This window comes from Mastigoproctus giganteus, chromosome 1 (assembly GCF_048544385.1).
Source record: "Mastigoproctus giganteus isolate SK-2022 chromosome 1, ASM4854438v1, whole genome shotgun sequence".
NCBI lineage: Eukaryota > Metazoa > Arthropoda > Arachnida > Uropygi > Thelyphonidae > Mastigoproctus > Mastigoproctus giganteus.
The window spans coordinates 161,848,436-161,869,859 of record NC_143575.1 but is presented as its reverse complement, the minus strand read 5'-3'; the positions used below and the strand labels follow the sequence as shown (position 1 = coordinate 161,869,859).

The 21,424-nt window shown below is 37.1% G+C and overlaps 1 protein-coding gene across 1 annotated transcript in view; it reads left to right on the top strand.

Moving 5' to 3' along the window:
* The window catches only part of Yod1 (Yod1 deubiquitinase), a 38,881-nt gene extending 29,994 nt beyond the window's left edge, over positions 1-8,887 (top strand). Inside the window, exon 2 of the mRNA XM_090382888.1 lies at positions 7,611-8,887. Coding sequence (XP_090239014.1) covers positions 7,621-8,559 — 939 coding nt within the window. The 5' untranslated portion in view covers positions 7,611-7,620 and the 3' untranslated portion in view covers positions 8,560-8,887. The remainder of the gene's footprint in view (positions 1-7,610) is intronic.
* The last annotated feature ends 12,537 nt before the right edge of the window (positions 8,888-21,424 follow it).

Here is a 21,424-nt window from a genome sequence, read left to right as displayed (position 1 = left end):
ATGATTTTAGGGTTTCTGATTTTTGGGTTCAGCTTCCTGAAAAGAACTTTCAGGACAGTTGAATGTCCCAATTTCACATAAAAAAAAATAATAATAATAATAATAAGGAATTTTAAGTATAAAACAAGAGTGAGATATACAACTTTGTGTTCATCACATTTAACTGTATTAATGAACTAAATAACTTTTTTTTTTCAGTTTCCTTCATAACCTGTAATAAATTGATTTTTGAGAAATCATGGTGATACTTCAATATAATATGGAAGGAACTATTGATAACAATGATCAAATAAATGAGAAGCTGTTCAGCATTGTTTATTGATGCAGAGTGGAAATGCGTATGTAAAAAAGTGTACAGAAAGAAAACATTAAACTCTATCAATATAAAATACTTTAATTGGACTCTTGACTATTTCTTCAAGAAAGTCATTAATAAAAAGTAAACTGTTAATGTTTCTGAAAATCCATACAAACCACTGAAAACAAAAAAATATTAAAATCATTCATTGGAAAAGGACTAGTGCTCTACTGAAAAACATTGATAGAAGTACAAACACAGTACTTTCTTTTGTGGTGTAATGACACAGACAGCCATAAGAACTATAACAAGCAACAGCAGTAACCAGACACACGTGTTAGAGTTTGAAAACAAATTGGGATGTTATATAATCATTTACACTGCACATGCATAAACTATGGTAAGGCAAAACACAGTGATAACATGAACTAAAACACTAATTACAATAAATGTCATTTTACTATGTATTAGTGATAACTTGAGCCAACATGAGTTTTACCTCCAAGAACTTAAATGTTGTTTTTAGCCAGTTTTTATGTGTAGATTTTGAAAATCGCCATGATAGTTTCAAATGTTGTTGTTTGGTTTTTAGGAGCATTAGCAACTAAGGCCATATTGCTCCGGGGAAATGCGGTGGTCAATATAGAGGGAGTTATGTTTTACCAAAATATGCCAGTTTCACATAATCTAGCCAGTAATGTACTAGATATACTGATTTATTTTAACAGATATATAATTCTCTTAATTATATATTTCTAATTAAATAGCTAATTTTCTTAATTTTAGCAATCGATTATGGCCTCTATTTTCTTGTGATAAACATAATCAGACTTCTGCCTATGGTTCTTAGGTTTAAATTCCGATGCAACAATTTACAATTTGAAGAGAGCACACTTAGCATTTTTGGTGAGTATTTTTGTAGGCTATGCCAAGGTTTTCCAAAATGGTTCTAGGTTACTGCAGTGGAATATACTCTCAGCAGGAACAAAGATTTCAGTGTTTTGGAAAAGTTTGGAAATATTTTGCTATGGAGGACTGTTTTTGCAAAGACATTATTGGACTTCTGAAAGAACTAGGTGTCGTGCATAAATCAGATGAATGGGGTTTATTCAGAGATGCCTCAATTAAGTTTATCAGTAGTTTTGCTTCATAATGGCAACTAACTTCTATTAGTTCCTGTGTTTCATTCAGTTGGACTTAGTCATGAAAGCATGTCTAAGGTTCTACATGCTATAAAATACCAGGATTATGTTTGGAACATATGCAATTATCTTAAGGTTATTGGTTTGCAAGGGGATTTCACAAAATATTGTTTTTTGTGTTTGTGGGACAGCCGTGCAGCAGAAGAACATTATAATGTGCAACATTGGAACAAGTGGGATGAGTTTGTACCAGGACAACGTAATGTAAAATATATTCCTTTAGTGCAATCAAACAAGGTTCTTCTTCCACCACTGCACGTCAAACTTGGATTGATGAAAAATTTTGTGAAGGGACTAAATAAAGAAGGTAACTGATTTGCATACTTGAGAAGTGCTTTCTAATATCTCAAACTTAAGGAAGGAATTTTCGTAGGATCCCAAATTGGGAAACTCTTGAAAGACTGTTTGAAACACAGTTAAAGGAGGTTGAATTGCAGCTTGGTGATCGTTTAAGGCAGTAGTACATGGTTTTTTGGGTAATAGGAAAGAAGAAAACTATGAAATGTTGGTGTCTAATTTTCACACGATGGAAAAGCAGTACCAAGGTTGCTGGGATCCTGTAATGATGGGGATTACTGCTAGTTCCTTGTGAGGGAGAGTAAGTAGAAATATAAGAGAAACTCTTAGTAGCAGGCAAACATTTAACGAAAATTACAGGTATGCTGCTTATATATTATTGAAATAACTTTCACTATGATTTATATATTTTTTTGGAAGTAAAATGGACTATCGAAAATGTAAAAAAAAAAATTTTTTTTTTTTTTTTTTTTTAAACACTTGTATTACAAACTTGAATTATACGTATATATCCCTTTATTTTAACATTAAACGTTGATACATCTTTTGATGTAGACGTGATAGAGACTTTATGGTGACTTTTCAGCATCAGTACATTTATTTCCTCCAGAATTGCATATCTTCATTGCGGAGACATGACAAAAAATAGTTTGTTGGCTGGTGTAATCAGATTAGCATTAGCATTAGTAGAGGCATTTGATGCAAGAAAGCAAGCTTATGCAGCATCAGCCAAAAAAAAAAAAAAACCACTTCCACTTCACCCCTCTGTTTGTTCAAAATACCTGTCCAGCTGAGCCTTAAACTTATTTAGGCTATCAACTTCCACGACAAGGGATGGAAGTCTGTTCCACCCACCAACCACCCGCTGGCTAAAGGCAAATTTCCGCACATCTATCCTACATCTGTCTTTCCTCAATTTGAATTTATGCCCTCTCAGGTGATTTTTCTGAGCTAGAGGAAGAATCCCATCAGCATTGAGCATGCTCAAACCATTCAAGGCTTTGTACACCTCTATCAGATCACCCCGCTGGTGCCTAGTTTCCAGACACTGTAATTTGCAAAACTTAAGCCTTTCTTCGTAAGAGAACCCCTTTGTCCCATTCACCAATCTAGTTGCCCTTCTCTGTACTCGTTCCAGCAGCTCTACATCCTTCCTGAAATGAGGCCTCCAGGCCTGTATACAGTACTCTAGGTGTGGCCTGACCATTGCCTTATACAAGGGAATAATCACCTCCTTATCCCTGCTAGAAAAATTTCTATATATCATTGACAATACACCATGAGCTACTCTTGCAGCTCGTCTGCACTGCTCAGAGAACTTCATATCTGCCTGCACCACCACCCCCAGGTCCCTTTCATTCTCTACCACTGTCAGTGTAGTACCACAGAGTTGATACATTGCTCTGGGGTTGCTGTTTCCCATATGTAGTACTTTACATTTGTCAATGTTAAACTTCATTTGCCACCTCGAAGCCCATCTGCTCAACCTTTCCAAATCCTGTTGCAGCAGCATAGTGTCAGTAGTGTCCTTGACAACCCTGCCAACCTTTGTATCGTCTGCAAACTTGGACATTAAGCCTGATATACCATCATCAATATCATTTATAAATACAGAAAACAATAAAGGCCCCAATACTGAACCCTGAGGGACTCCACTAATAACATTAGTCCACGATGAGCAGTGTCCATTGATTACCACTCTCTGTCTTCTCCCCCTCAACCACCCCTTTATCCATAGCAGCAACTTGCCTCCAATGCCACACTGCTCCAATTTGTGCAGCAGTCTTCCATGTGCAACAGTATCAAAAGCCTTTCTAAGATCCAAGTATATAATATCAAAGTTATTCCCTGCATCCAGTTCTTTTGTGACTGCATCATAGTATCCAATCAAATTGGTCAGGCAAGACTTCCCCTTAACAAAACCATGCTGTGTCCTAGCTATAACTGAAGTCTTGTCTAGATGATCCTGCAGTGCTTCTTTCACCAGTGCCTCCATTAATTTTCTGGGAACAGAAGTTAAACTCACAGGTCTATAATTACTTGTGTCAGCCTTTGATCCCCCTTTGTGAATTGGGGTCACATTTGCACATCTCCAGTCAATGGGTACCTCCCCTGAGTCCAAGGAAGCTCTCATAATTATGGCTAAGGGTTTGCTTACCTCCTTTGCTGCCTCCTTTAATATAACTGGATAGATCCCATCCACCCCAGGTGCCTTTCTTGTGTTTATCTTCAACAATTTCTCCTCCACTTTGCTCTCAGTTATTACAAGATTCTCTAGCTTACTGCTAGAGTTGAATACACCTCTGGCATTCCCCTCGCTGAATAACTCCTCATGTGTGAATGTCGATGCAAAATATTCATTTAGTTTGTTAGCTACCCGAGCAGGGTCATCAACAGTTGACCCATCGATCTCAAGTGGACCAATCTGATTCATCCCCTTCCTTCTAGAGTTTACATAAGTAAAGAACTCTTTGCTGTTTTTCTTCGCATCCCTTGCCAAGGATCTCTCGTAATCTGCCTTCGCCTGCCTAACCTCCTTTGTAACTTGGTTACAGATCAACTTGTATCTATCATAGGCATCCGTGTCACGTGTTAATTTGTATGTATCCCATGCATTTTTCTTCTCTGCCATATGCCTCATTAGTTCATCTGACAACCATTTAGGCCTAAACCTTGAACAATATTTCTTAGTTGGTATGTAAAGCCTAGTAGCTTCCACGATAAGTTCTTTGAATGCTTCCCATTTTGAATTTGCTGTTGGCAATATCATCAGTTGATCCCACTGTATAGAATTTAAATACTGTCTCAGTCCATTGTAGTCGCCTTTACGAAAGCAATACCCCTTCCCTTTACCCCTAATGGTAGTTACCTCTTTGAGTAACTCCCACTTCAGCACACTGTGATCACTGCCACCAAGTGGTTCATTTATCTGCAGATTCTGAATGCATGAAGAATCACTACTGATAATCAAATCAAGAGTATTACTCCCTCTAGTTGCCTCCCGAACATGCTGATGTAGAAAACAATCATCCAATAAATCCACAAAAGCCTTGCTACTGTGTGAGTGACCAGCCCCCAAATTCCAGTCAATATCTGGGAAATTAAAATCCCCCATTATAAGACTCTCTGATTTACTGGCCCACTCTATTTCTCCGAACAGTTTCTTATTATACTCATCAGAGTCATTAGGCCTATAGCACACTCCTACTCTCAATTTTGATCTCCCAATGCTTATGTCACACCAAACTGACTCGACACTGCACTGTCCAGCGATGTCGACTGGCTTCACTTCCTTGGATTTTATGTGTTTCTTAATTAATAGCATAACCCCTCCTCCCTTCCTATCCTGTCTATCCTTTCTGTACACATTGTACTCCCCAAATTCCAGTTCTGCATTTCTTATATCTGTGTGACACCACGTCTCTGAAATCCCCACAATATCTGCCTTTGATGTTTTGAGCAATACCTCAAATTCATCAAATTTATTTACTAAACTCCTAGCATTGGTGTACACACAAGTATACATGCACCTGTTCTTTTTCTTAGCTACCCTAACACAACCCATGTGTTTACTTGTACCCCAATGATTCCCAGCAGTCTCTGAAATATCCTGCATCTTATTTTCCAGGCTGCGGCTCATTCCAATAGAAGCAGTGCAAGAATCACTTTCACCTCTGCCAGTGGCTACTGTTAATCTATTAGTCCTTGTATCCCCCCAATCTAGCAGTTTTCCGACCCACCTAACATTGCCTCGATAGCATCAGCAAACATTCTTGCACCCTTTCTATTTAAGTGTATCCCATCCCTGTAGAAGCAGTCTCTCCTGTTAACAAGTACAGACCAGGCTGAAAAAAATTCTACCCCTTGAGCCCTGCACAATCTTTCCAGGGCCGAATTGATTGACAGGGCTCTCATCATATACTCCCTCCTATCGTGTCTGGGCAGAATTGCAGACACTTTCAATTTCAACCCTAATTCACGGCTTTTTTTCATCAGTGACCTGTACTTGTCAAGTAATTCCGCCGGTCTCCTACTCTTAATGTCATTAGTGCCAACGTGTACAACTATATCACCTTTTGTGCCCTTAAAAGATGATATCCGCTCTACAACGTCATCAACTTTTGCCCCTGGCAGACATACCCTGGTCCTATTCCACCTATCCTTTTTACAAAGCATGTTTCCCGTTTCCCTGACAATAGAGTCACCAACAACTACTAGTTCCTTTGGGACCAGCGCATTCTGCCTTGGGGGTTGCCACTGTGTTCCGCGATGACCAAGTGCAAGCTCTGGCATTGGTGTGGGCAGCTGAGAGCTTGATGGGCCCCTCACTTGTAATCCTTCGAGGGCATCCACCCTATCCTTCAAGCTCTCATATAGGCCCATAACAACGCTGAGTTGTCGCCTTATCTCCTTACACTCCTTGCATCGCACACACACAAAGACATCCCCCATGGCAGTATCATGTCCCATACTTGACTGCTCCGCAAACATCAAGCAAATAGTGCATCTTACAAGGCTGTGATTCAGAGGACAACTGCCCCCCTCAGTTCTCCCCTGGGCCACAGCATTCCCATTAGCTTGAGCCCTTTGCTTTGCTGCTCTGGTTTGAGTCATGATTTAGATTTACTTTCAATAAAATTTCAATTTCTGTACAAAATTAAATCCTAAACTTGTATCCAAACACAGTTATAACGCTATATTTATGTTTCAGTAACGAGTGTTATCTACGGAATATTTACGTTTCAGTAACGAGTGTTATCTACGAAATATTTACGTTTCAGTAACGAGTGTTATCTGCGAAATCCCTTTATATAACTTTCGTATCAAGTTATGTATTAATTATTTGTTTTTACTAATTATTTATGTTACGTAACCTAAGTGGTTATATGTATAATTAATTATGTTAAATAAAATTAATTATATTACGTTTGTAATCTAAGTCGTTATATGTATTTATTTAAACGTACAATTTAACTGCTAACGAAGTTCAACTAACGCTATCTAGTACGGTATATCGTATCACAAGGGCGGGAAAATTACGAACGGTTAGCGGAGTTGAAACACGTGGAAACCTTTACCGATACTTTTATGCAATTACAAGGCCGAGTAAAGAATAAATACACCAAATTAATCAGAAAATCACAAAATAATGTTATACTACTAAATTTAAATCAAAAGTTTTAGAAAAACAATAATTTCAAATCAATAATTAACAAAAATCCACTTAGCGGCTTTGAAAACGACCGTCTCTAGTAGCCTCGTCAGCCTAGATATTTGTGAAATTAATTAGAAAATTTTTCTGTTAGTTTTACTATTCATGATGCATTTGATATAGATGAGGTGAACAATGGGGAAAAACATGCCGAACAAAACTGTTAATTATGCAATCATTTTCACTTTCATTATGCCATATACATGGCAAGATATTCCAAACCCCTTAACATAATGCGTACATAATACTTGAACTCCCTGCAGTCACAGGTTGCAGAATAAATGCATTATTCACTAAGTGAATTGGGTGCCTCTTAGAGCCACCTTATCAGTTCTTTTGGTGGACTGTATACTGGCTGGCTGTGAAAATCATTTTGCAGGTATGCCATCAATGTAAGGAAGTCTCAATCCTTATCATGATGCACAAGTTTGTCTGAACGAGTGTATTCATAATTGAACTCCAGACTTGCCAAACTAACCTTTCTTCCTCTTTGTTTATTCCAATATCAGATTATTTCATTTTTAAATCTTTATATTACAGGAAATGTATTAAATGATGTAAAGATAATGAAATATTTAGATAATATTTTTTCTTTTTCCAGATTTTGAACAATGGCAGCCAAACAGTTAATGCTACGCTGCAAATCTAAGAAGGGCCAACACACTGTCGATAATCTTAATGGAGAAAGTACTGTAGAGGACCTTAAATTATGTCTTTCCAACATTACTGGTACTGATCCTTCTTCTCTTAGAGTGCTGGCTGGTTATCCACCAAAACCATTGGATCTTACCAATGATAACTGTAAATTAGATGCACTGTTTACTCAATCTGGAGAAACACTTATTATTGAAGAAGATAACAGAGTTGCAAGTGGTAGAGAAGTCAGGTACCCTAGATCTCTTCCCCTTGGTATTGGAGATATGCCTCGAAATAGTCCACCCGGAATTTTGATGCGTAGAGTTGTCCCTGCTAACAACTCCTGTCTTTTCACTAGTGTCTTCTTTGCACTTTCCTGTGGAGATTATGATCCATCACAGGGATCAGTCTTAAGGCAGATTATTGCTGATACTGTAGCTGCAGACAGAGAAATGTATAATGAAGCCTTTCTTGGGAAATCAAATAAGCAGTACTGTACCTGGATTCTGAATGAAGATCATTGGGGAGGAGCAATAGAATTATCAATTTTAAGCAAACATTACAGGTTAGAAATGGTTGCTGTAGATACTCAGAATGTTCGATTGAATAGGTTTGGTGAAGATGCTAATTATGATTACCGTATTCTTCTGATTTATGATGGCATTCATTATGATCCACTAATGTTAGAACCACTTGATGCATCAAAGCAGATTCAGACAATTTTTCCTACAGTAGATGAGATGATTCTCCAGATGGCATTAGAAATAGCCAGGGAAGCCAAATCTAGTCGACAATTTACTGATGTTCAGAACTTCTCTCTTCGTTGTTTAGTATGTAATACTGGTTTACGTGGTCAAGCTCAGGCTCAAGAGCATGCCAAAGAAACTGGCCATATAAATTTTGGAGAAATTTAAAACTCAAATTATTGTAAATGAATCTGCTGATAGTTGTAATTACTATAATTTTTCAAGTTTACTTAAATTATCTCTTTCTCTCTCCCTCTCTTCCCCCTCTCTGTGAATGTGTGTTCTAAATAAGCTTAGACTACCAATCCCCGTGAACCATGCAATTTTATGGACATTTAATAATTTTTTTTACCCTGCTAGTTTATACATATACTATAGAAGGATTACGAAGTTATGTTATGGTGATGTTGAATTAATGCGTACTTTAATTGTCTCCCACCTGAAGTATGGGAATTATGTTTTGATTGATGTTAGATGTGTTTACAAGTTTGGTGTTTTACAGACCTTAATTTTTGTATGTTTTATTGTACATTGATTCCATTTCTATTTGTATAGAAAAGTTTATGTATATAAGTGTGTATGTATATATATATGTTCGTTTGTATGTATGTATACGCACACGCATACAGACATATATATATATAGTGTACAAATATATATATCAGATTTTATTATTTAATAAAATGTTTAAGAAAGAAATGAAATTAACTTGTCTATTTGCTTTTTGCTGTAAACACACCTGTCAAGTCAGTACCTAATTATATTAATTCAGAGCCAAGAGCATGGAGTCTGAGACCACACAAGACTTCAGCACTCTTGTGTTCTTTGTCTACTTGGGCAAGCTGAAACTCCCAATACCTTTTCAGCAAAAGTGTTTTCTTTGAATTCCCCCTTAAAGTGCAGTTAACATGCAAACAGGAAAAATTCAGGGTCAAGTTGCCTCTTGATAGTTATGTATTTGCTGAAAAGAAAATTTAAAATTAATAGAATCTCTCTCTGATGTCCAATTATTGAGGTATGTGCTTCTTACATTTTATGGTGCCTCCGTAGCCAGGTGGGAAGGAGAAGCAGTGCGTAGCACACGCTTCTTGATTAGACCGGGGTTCGAGCCCGTCACCACCAAATACGGAAGATGCAGAAAGGTCAGGGAATGACCACCGCATATCCCGGAGCAATATGGCCTTAGTTGCTAATGCTCCTAAAAAAAAACCTTACATTTTATGGTAGTGCATTCAATTTTTACATTCTCTTGCTTTGTCATTGAAAAGTCTGATTGGTGTACGCTTTTTTTTTTAACTGACATTTTGCTTTCTAGTCAAGATAATATTCAGAATTCCCAAATAAGAGGTGAGAGAAACTTGTAAAGTGTTTGTGGGGGGGGCAGTAATGTTTTTATATTAAAAACATTTCACAGTTATGTTCATAACAGATTGTAAATAAAGGTGGCAGCAAAAAGTGAACAAATTTGAATTATTTTCTTGCTGATTTTTAATGTTTTAAATGGAGTAACTTTTTACCCAAATGCCAAATGCAGGTGCAATCCTCAAAAACACTGGCCTGCTCAGCTTAAACCTGCCCAACATGTTAAATATAGAGATGGCAATAGTAAAGTGCCCAGTATCTCAGAAAGGTTTGTTTGTATGGTCACGAAGTGCTCTAGTTAGCATTGTCATGAGGTGCAGAGAATATATGGGCTATGTACCACTAAAAAAAATTAGTCTTTATTGCTTATATCTTTCATATTGCAAGTGTAGTTTATGCTTTAGAAATTACAATGTCTATTCAGAAATTATTTTTTTGTTAATACTTATATTTTGTCATTAAATTTAATTCTCTTAAAATGGATAGAAAAAGGTAACTTTTTTTTTTATTATTTCCCCCTGCTACTTGTTTACATATTTGCTTATGCTGTACAAGTTCAATATAATGTTTCTTAACCCTAGGTTAGTCTGGCCATTTTTAATTTTTGTTATTTAAATTATATGAATTACAGTATCTATTTAAGCCAGGAACAGCAAGCATAATGCTTGTACTTCAGAGTTGTTTATTATATATGGAAAGAAGTTTGCAAAGCTGTCAAGAAACATCTAAAATGAGAAATTCAACAAACAATATGGATTAATTAACATTAGGGTATTTTCAGTTTAATGTTTTAAGCTCATGAAATCATTTTACAGGATTATATTGCTGAAGGAGATCAATTAAGTTTTTCTAAACTTGAAGCAGATGAAAAATTAAATTTGCTCATCAGTGATCCAAGGTTGTTTGTTCTCTTTGGCTCTTCACTGTTTGGAGTAATATTACTCCCAAATTTAATGACTTTGTTAATGATTTTGCTAACAGAAAAAAGGCAAAATTTCTGTGAAACCTGTGTTTACAGATTAGATTATTATTGAATTCTATTTGAATTTTTTTTTTTTCTAATTTTTGCATAGGCCCTAGGCACAGTGCTTATTGGAAAAGATGGTTCTGAGTCAAGCATGTCTGGTCAAATTCTTTTAACTGTGGTGTCTTGTGATTACATATATACAAGGAAAGGAGTAATATTTGATAAACAAGATGAGGGTTTTTCCTGTGCTTTCTCATGGAAGAAGCCCTTGATGGAAGTTTGATCTAGACTTCTGCCCAGTCCACTGTATTAGACCCACACCTGCATTAACTGGAATTGGACCTGACTTGCCTTGTTTTTACTTGCAAAATGAAAATAACATTTAAGAAAATTTTGTATTAAATTTTTTACACATTAGTACTAATGTAATAGGTCTGTTTCGGTAATTTATTTTAAATTAAAATAAATCAATAATATTCATATTTTATTTTATATAATGCATAAAAACAATTAAATTAAAAAAACAAACATTTATAATTAATTTTTAACTTTTTTTTTTTTTTTTTTTTTTTTTTTTTTGCTAAGTGGCTGTGTGGAAACAAGACATTTTGGATATGAATGTACCAGATTCAGTTGTCTTCTTTCTTGGATTAGAAAACTTTTTTCTTGCTACACTGTTGACAAGGATGGCAAGAGTTAAATCCCTTCTGTTCTCCAGCAGAGGATAGGATATATTTGACAAAGAGCAGGCATACCTGTATATTTTAAAATGTTTATCTGTCATATTATCACCCATATAAAACTGTATAATTTATGTAGATTCTTTAATGGCTAAAACTACAATTGCCATTCAAATTGGGAGGATTGCATCAGCTCATATCTGGCCCCACAATTTCTAGGCCAAATTTCCAAATCTAAATACTCATTGTATTTTCTTAATTATATACCCAATTTTATATCTTAATATACCTCACATCTTTTTTATATCCTTGGACTTGGCACGTTTTGGTGAAAGTTGCCCATGTGGCTTGAAAATCAAATCTTTGTCCATATTTATATATTTATTATATTTTGGTCTGGATATGAATGTGCAATGAAAAATTAAAATTTAGATTCTGTATGTACAACCATAAGCTATTAAAATTATTCAGAATTTTGAATTTCCCATGATAATTGTAATCCTGAAAATTTAGTGTTCTTTTAAGGAAAAATTTTTAGATGATTTTAATGTTCTTTCAGTTTTGTACCTGAAAGATTTCGTTTTTAGTGTTGAGTCAGAGTCTAATTCTGTAGCACTTGGTGTAAACTTCATAATCAGAAACATAATATGGCTTTAGATACTAATGTGCTATATAACAATAATAATAACATAAATAGATATAATTTAGAAATAAAAAAAAAAACATTTCTTTTTATACTTTTTGCATCTGACTGCAGTATTGAAGGGGAGGGATTAAAAATAGGTTTTAAGTGTAGAAAAGTAATTGTACCATTTTGGCAAATATTTACAATTCATAAAGATATCAGTAGTAGAACAGTATTGTGTGTAACTGAAATTACACAATAAAATTATAGTACACAGCTGGTAATTTAGTAAATAATGGTACTTGGGAGAAAAAATTAATAAGCTGTTGCATTAATACATTAATTTTTGATATCATTGTATTAATTTATTTACATGCAAAAACTTGATTGCATCTGACCTATATTGCTCGTAACCTTTGGGTATGTGACCCAATGCAAGACTCCAGTTTCAACTTTAACTTGACAGTATTGCACCCTCATTTATTGTACTCATTTCTCCAACTACTGACAACTAATCATTTCAAGAGTGTGTATGTTGGATACTTTAAATGGTTATTATTAACAATGGTAACTCCTGCATCTTCTGAAAAAGGGGACTGTTTGTCAAACTTGATTTAAATCCAAATTTAAATTAATATTTTTTTTTTTTTTTTTTTTTTTTTTTTGATTTGGTAGTTGTTGGCGCATCGGCTTCTGTGGCCATATTGCACCTCCCAAGGTTTTTGCAGTACTTTGATCCAAGCCCGAGGCGGGAATCGAACCCGCGACCTTTGGGTTGCCGGGCAGGTACTTTACCCACTCGGCTAGCCCGGTCGGCACTTAAATTAATATTAAAGGCTTTTCTAGAGTCTGATCAGATTCTCTGAGGAAGATGACAGCATGAAACAAAAAAATTACTGCTTTCTGAATATAGAAATGTATGAAGGAGTAACAATGGATAAACCTTAAAAAAGAACCAGACTGAAGCAGAGTTAAGACTGGAGGAAGTTTTAGAAGTTTTTCAAGGCAGAGGTAGCAGGATATTCTCCCTGTCAGTTATTCTAAGTGTTTCAATTTACGTGTATGTGTGCACCCACTTAAGAGCTATATGAACTGGCATGGTATGACCAAATTAGCTGACATGTCTAAAACTACCAATCAGTCAGTAACTAGAGGTAGGTAAGTGAAACAACTGCTTTAGTTGCAGGGCTGCTGTAAAAAAAAAAAAATTGCTTGTCCTTGGGAAGAGCTTATTGAACACGAAGTGGTCAAAAAGATACACATGGGCCTGACAACCATATATTTTAATTTTCTTTGTTTCTAAAATTTGGCAAAATGCTTTTCTAAAAGTTAATACTGTGTGTGTGTGAGAGACAAACCAGATAGTGATATGGCTCATTAACATATTGTGCCCTTTCCTGTGCTTGGAGAAACTGATGAAAGACCACATGATTTCAGACAGTCTTGTGACCCGGGATACCCGAGTCTACAAGCAGTATGGCTACAATTATACTCCCTGTTTAGAATTTTGGAACTAGTTCATAATGTGCCACAAAAATATGCCCTGAGCCTTTTTATAGGCTTCCAAAGGAAATTTAACTGCCTGAGGTGAAAAAGCGTTTTCAAGCATCTCCAGAATAGTTGCCCAAAAGAAATGAAGTAAACATAAGAAACATCATAGAATTGAATAAACAATCACTGAAGTTGCTCCAGGCTTTTTTTTTTTTTTTTAAATTCTCCTGTGGAATTATGCAAGTTTTGTTACAAAACTTTTTATTAAGCCATTTGTCATCATATACCAGCACTGTTATGTATATGATGACTTTTTATCTCTTTGTATTCAAGGATACAACAAGAAAAAACCTCTGACAAAATCCTCCTAGTAATTTCCCACGTGATGTACATTACACAAACTGACCCTCTCCCAATAAAACTGAAACTGTACTCTTGAAAAGCAACCTCAATATCATATAGCCACTAGTAATAAAATATCAAGAATAAACCATAACCTATTCTACCACTGCAAAATGCATAGGAGTCATCCTTGATCATAAATTATCATTTATTCCACATTTACCTCATTTGGCAGATAAAGTTAAATTTAGTCATGATAATTGGAACCTTGTGCCCAGACTGACCCATCAAAGGCAAATCCCTGATGCAACTTTACAACTGTGCCTTTCTTCATATTGTAGTATACACTGATGAGCCAAAACATTGACCAGCAAGTCATTATGCAAATCGAAGCAACTCCAGGTGAACTACGGCACATGTGCGTTTCGGACACTGTATAAAAAACACCTGATACTGAGCTCCGTTAATCAGTGTTACTCTTGTTCGTCAGATTGGCTTGTGACCCAAGTAGGTAAGTGAAACAACTGCTTTAGTTGCAAGGCTGCTGTAAAAAAAAAAAAAAAAAAAAAAAAAAATTTGCTTGTCCTTGGGAAGAACTTATTGAACATGAAGTGGTCAAAAAGATACACATGGGCCTGACCACTTTCAGTAGGTACCAACGATGCTCTGACCCAGACGACTGGGTCAGTGCATGGTTGGTACCTACTGAAAGTGGTCAGAGGAAGAAAAACCCACTAACTGCTGGTGAGGTGTTGGACGACCACAGCTCATCAGTGCTTGAGGTGAGCGAAGGCTCTCCCAGATGGTACGTGGCAACAGAAGGGCAACTAGCCAGTAATTGGAAGTCATGTGTAGCAACACAGTTCATTGAACCCTGCTGAAAATGAGGCTGCGTAGCCGCAGGCCACTCTGAGTGTCCATGCCAACCACGGTTCACCAGCGACAGTGCCTACATTGGGCATGCGAGCATCAAAACTGGACCTTGAGTGATTGGAAGAAGATTATCTGGTCTGATGAATCACGTTTCCTGTGGACGGTCAGGTACGTGTGCGTCGTTTACATGGGGAAGTGATGGCGAATGGATGCACTTTGGGAAGAAAAGCCAGTGGCGGCGATGTTCTGCTGGGATACCCTGGGTCCGGTCATCCATGTGCTGGGCAGTCTGTCTACCACCTACCTAAACATCATTGCTACCAGCTACACCCTTCCATGGCAATGGTCTTCCCTCTGGCAGTGCCGTCTTTCGGCAGAAAAATGTGCCATGCCACACTGCCCGGATTGTTCAAGACATGTTCACAGAATACGAGGAAGACTTCCAGGTGTTGCTCTGGCCTCCAAATTCCTCGGACATCAATTCCATCGAGCATCTGTGGTTTCTGTTGGAACAGTAATTCTGATCTGTGTCATCTCAACCTTACAGGAGTTGAAGGATCTGCTGGTTACGTGTTGGTACCAGATACCACAAGACACATTTTGAAAACTTGTAGCATCCATGCCTTGCCGGGTACGAGCTGTTTTGGCTGCACGTGGAGGACCAATGTCATATTAGGTAAGTGGTCATAATGTTTTAGCTCATTGGTGTATGCTGCCAATGATTGATATCACAGTGCCACACTAGATGCAAACTGAGCTTTAAACATCAGAGCTTGTCATAATTGTAAGGTCTAGCTGACACTTTCCCTTAGACCTACTGTATATTTTTCTAGAACTCTGCTGTCATATGCATAAGTCATGACCAGCCCTGAAATAAAGACCTAGTCACAGTTAATTCTATTTCAATTCATGAAATTGAAACAGTATCTACAGAAATTCAAGTCTAATGTCAAGTATCTTCTGTTTTCAACTTGCCCCATCCATGATACTAAGTATTATAGGTTTTAATACTTTTCATGTTTGAAGTTAAAAAAAAAACTAGTCCTAGAAAATGATACAAATTTCAAACAACTTAACAGAAACTTAAGTTATGTTGGGTTAATGAGAATAAAAGCACTATTACTAAGAAATTCTCTTTTTGAATTGGTATTAGCAATGGTCAAAAAAAAAAAGAAAATAATAAAAAATTAAAGGGAAAAGAAATAGACAACCAATGTGTTTCCTGCTTACTGTAGGTAACTATCCAGCTGACCTTTGAATTTCCCCAAACTGTGTTAGCCTTTACCACCCATGTAGATAACTTATTTCAGTAATTTATAACTCTCTGGCTAAAATAAAACTTCCTGCAATCCAATCTAAACATCTCCACCTGTAACTTGAATTTATGGCCTCTAGTTCTAGAATCATAATTGAAAATTTTGTCCTTATTCATTTTACTTATGCCTCTCAGAGCCTTAAACACTTCAATCATGTCTCCTCTAAGATGCGCCGGGTGGGTAAAGCGCCTGCCTGGCAACCCAAAGGTCGCGGGTTCGAATCCCACTTCTGGCTTGGATCAAAGTACTGCAAAAAACCTTGGGAGGTGCACTATGGCCACGGAAGCCGATGCGCCAATAACTACCAAACAACAACAAAAAAAAACCTCTGATGCCTAGATTCCAAGCTCTGCAACCCTCATATTCCAAGTATTTCTTAATATGGACTCCCTTTTACTGATCTCACTAGTTCAGTTACCTGTTACCTTTGGGTCCTTTTGAAGAAGCATGATGTCTTTCTTTAGGTATGGTATCCATACTTGAAAACAGCAGTTCGAATTCACTCATTTTATTGATGACACTTCTGTTATTACTGAATAAACACTTGGTGTTCTAGTATAGTTAGCTACCCTGACACACCCATTACAGTTATTTAAGCTCTCTTCCCTGGCATTAGCTACTCACTCATTTGAAATATTTCTGCCCTCAGAAGATCTTGCTAATATGTTCTGTTGCAGTAACAAACAAGAATTCTTGAGGTATCTGCAAGTATTACTTTGACCAGTATTATCAGATAAATGCTCATCTATTACCCTTTTCCCCCCAAACTAGCAGTTTCCTAAACCTTTAAGGTATCCTCAATAATACTAGCAAAAATCCTTGCACCACCTTTGTTTAAATGTATCCAGTCTCTACAAAACAGATTCCTTTGACCTACAAATGCAGGCCAAGCTGAGTCTGCAAGGCTTTTACTAAAAGCCTTGAAGAGTCCCAAGTCTTGAGTTAATCCACAAGGCTTTCAGCTTATAATCCCTCCTATCATGCCTGGGCAGAATTGCAGATAGAAATTGTAACCTAACTTGTGGCATTTCTTCAGCATGGTCCTATATTTGTGTAACAGATCATCGGATTGTGTGCTTTATATCATTAGTCTCCACATGAATAATAATATGCTGTTTACCCCCTTGAAAATCTAAGAATCTGTTGGTGACATCACTAATTATTGCTCCTGACAGCCATACTGTGGTTCTAGTCCACCTATCCTTATTACAAAAAATATTTCATGTTTCCCTGACAATGGAGTCTCCTAATAGAACTTAAATCCTTTTGAACCAGAGTAGTTTGCACTTGGTTATTCTGTTCTGGGACCCAAATTGGGGGTGCATCACTTGGTAGATTACTAGTCTTGAGTTCCCAGTTACATTATTCTTGAGGTCAAGCTCCTGTTTTTTTTCAGTGACTCAGATTGTTCTAGCAATGCAGCAAATTTTAACTTTAGATTGGTACATGCCACATAACAGTGACAAAGAGAAGAATCACCAGGTGAGCTGTGATTATCCACTAGGTTGACCTTGGAATACATGATAGGTTCTGCAAAGGATAAAATCATGACTTGCCCAGAAATCACCATCAGATATTTCTGTATGAGTCATGGTACCCCCCTTACGAAGTGTTCAAGGGTGATTATGTAACAATCATTGTAAAATTTTTCTGAACATCAATGAAAATAACTTTCCAAAAATTATATTTATAATATGAAAACAGTTTTGTAGCCCCCCCCCCCCAAATCCAAATATGGTTCCAGTTGTAGGTATGTGGCACATATGCCACACATCTATTGACTAGTCGTGGCTCCATCCTGGCAAAAGCTTGATCTCTGACTGCAGCTGTGGAAACTAGACTTGGTCTCCCATCCTTCACATTTGCCTCTAGTACAATGTGTTTTTTTAGCAGCTCATAACACATCTGAGAACTGATGTAGTAGACTGGGAACAAACAATCAAAATCAAAGAAGCCTTTTGGAATTTCAAACCTGTGCTATCCACACTGTCTACCAACAATTGCAAAGCAATAAACTGTGGACATATGCCTTGCCCAAATAACCTGTTAAATACCAGAATTCTTGACAGTGAACTCAGTATAGATCTGCCAATGCTGCAATTACCAGCTGCTCACTAACCTACTTCCACACTCTCCTGCTGGCTAGTGGCATCATTGATTTAACCCAACTAATATGCCTTCCTACATTTGAACTAATTTTTATTTTTCTGATGTGAACCCATGGCTTACCCCCAGGAATTATGACAACAGCCTGGCATGAGCAACTCATCTCACTAACTTTGCTAATTCCCAATACTGGGAGTTGGATAAATCTACCATCCACTAACTTAAGCTGATACCATTCCTTAGCCCCAAATAACAGTAGCTTGAGGCTGTGCCAAAATAAACTGATTGACAAGTTAAATCAAGATGACTGATTGGTTGCTAGTGAATCTTTGAATATTTTGTCTTTTTGTTTGCTAGTTAATCATTAATTTACAGTCTCAATTTCCTTGGAGGTCTGGCTGTCAGGTTAGATCCACCCCATTGGCTAACACAGTCAGACTAGACTATAAATACTATAATTTCATTATAGTATTTATTTTTTGCTGTTTATATTAATATGTCAAATAAGAAAGGAAAGGTAGAGTTAGATTCTGATGTGGAAGAGCTTTTACAGCAGTGTAAGTTAAGTGATAGGACTGTGGAGTTAACTGAGGAGGATGAGAAAGAACTGGGCCAAGGTACCATCATTTAATCACCTCTGAGTAGGTAACCTCAGATGTCTAGTTCAACACTGATGTGCTGAATAAGTACTAAGATACTGAGCCAGGCATGTTAGGTAATTAAGTGGAGGTTGCAGATCCTTAAAAAAAAAAAAAAAAAGTGGCCTGACTTCAAACTCCTGTTAAGAGGATAGTCACGGAGGTAGAAGAGTGGGAAATGCTAAGTGAGAGTTCTTAGGGGAGGAAAAAAAATGGATAAACTGCATTAATTTTTGATATCATTGGTGAGAGTTTTTAAGGGGGGGTGGGGAAATGGATAAACTGCATTAGTACATTAATTTTTGATATCATTGTATTCATTTATTTAAATCCAAATTGATTGCACCCAACCCATTAACTGTACAATTACCAAGATCTGACCTATATTGCTGGTAACCTGTGGGTACCTAACCCGATGCAAATTATGAGAGAAGAATTGACTTATGAAAGAGATAGTGCAGTAAACTCCTTCCGTGTGAAGAGATAGATAAATAAGCAAGTAATATCTGAGCGACAATTGATCGAAGAGGCAAAGGGATGTCATGGAGATGAAGAGTTGGCAGCTAAAATATTGAGCATGGTGGATATCATAGCTATACAAGGTGTTTCAAAAGTGATGGTCAATAATTTAAAAGAACTGTACGGACTACAATATGCGAAAAAAAGCCTAGTGAACATGGGTACTTAAGTGAATCGTTTGAGATATTGCACATTTCTAGTTGATCCACCACTGACAAGGTGAACTGTACAGAGTTGGGATCCACCACTGACTTGTTTGTTTAGGTTAGGTTATGTTAGGTTATGCTCGTTCTCTTGCCCTTTCCCCTCTCTCAATGCTATGAGACGTAGCAAGCATACTAGTACTAGTCAACATGGAAAGAGGTTACAGCAACGAATAGTATGTGGACATGCACTTCATGTATGGTAAAGCCAATGACAGTGCATTCAAGGCTGCATGTTTGTACCAAGAAGCATTTCCCCACCAAAGGCAGCCCAACAGGCACACATCCATCAGGGTACATCAACACCTTAGAGAACAGGGGCGCTTCACACATGGAGTAAGAGCATGTAGGCCCACAAGCATAACACCCGATGTTGAGGAAAGGGTGTTAGAAAGGATAGAACAAAATTCAGCAATTTCAACAAGGGGGGTTGCTCTGCAAGAGTGTGTACTGTCATAGCAGTGTGTGGCAAATTTTACATTGCCAATTACTGTACCCCTACCATATCCAGCGTGTACAAGGTCTTAGCAATACAGACTGCTCTCTCAGAACTTCTGCCGGTGGATGCAACAACAGTGTGTCCTGAACCCCCAATTTTTAAACAACATTTTGTTCACTGACGAAGCTGGGTTTACTCATGATGGTATTTTTAATTTTCATAACTGTCACGTTTCTTTCTGATGAAAATCCTAATGCAATTCATGAGTCAAGACATCAGCAACGTTTCTTGTTGAATGTCTGGGCAGAACTACTAGGAGACAGTCTAGTTGGACCACACTTTCTACCAAACAGGTCAACAGGAGAGCTGTACCTTCAGTTCCTGCAGAATGTTCTTCCAGACCTCCTTGATGATGATAATGTCCCACTTCAGCAACGCCAGAACATGTGGTTTATGCATGATGGTGCACCGGCACATTTTGCTCGAGTTGTGACTCAGTATCTAACTAGAAGGTATGGTCAATGATGGATAGGTAGAGGTGGGCTTGTAAAGTGGCCTCAACATTACAAGCCCACCTCTAAAAATCCTCTATGGATTTTTGTATTTGGGGTCATGTGAAAAGCTTCGTGTACACTTGTGACATTAACACAGTAGAGGAATTGCAGCGTCGGGTTGAAAGGAATGCCTGAGAGGATTCGCAATTCAATGCAGAGAAGACTACAAAGCTGCGTACAGATGCAAGGACAGTATTTTGAACACCTTTTGTAACATCTATAAAATCCTGTAGTGCTGAAATTAAAAATGTGTTGTCTTCTGTTTAATAAAACCACCCTTAGCAAAGGATTTGCAGCTTTTTGCTAAACTAGTGACTTTGATAGTCAGTGGCAGATCTTAACAGAAAATGCGCATGATCTCAAACAGTTCATTTGCACCTTGATGTCCACTGGGACTTTTATGCTTATTTTAGTTTGTACTTTTCAACTTTAAATTATTGACCATTCTTGAAACATCCTATATAATAGTGAGGGTAACAGATTACAAAGGCATGAAAGGAGGTGTTGGCAGATCAATGGAATAAGTTGGAAGGGGTAAACCTTGGGGTTATGACATAGAAAATCAAAACTTTAATGTTAGAATGAATAAGAGGCAAGGAGCAGGCAACGGAGGTTACCTATTCATTGATAGTAGAAACAGAAGGAGAGTGGGAGGCTAATGTGATTGTAGACATTGACTTGATGGCCAGTACAGTTAGAATAAAAAGATCATGTGTTAAAAGAAATGACCTTTTGTAAGGATACTAAAATAAAGAATATGAGAAAGGGCAGGGATACTAATTTAATTAGTCAAACTGATTCTAAAATATGCTCAAGTGTCAAAAGATATCAGAACTTTTTCTTAAGATAGATAAACCTAACTGTTTGGGACCAAAGTTTATTGTCTATGATATAGATGGTAATTTGCAGGAGGAGGAA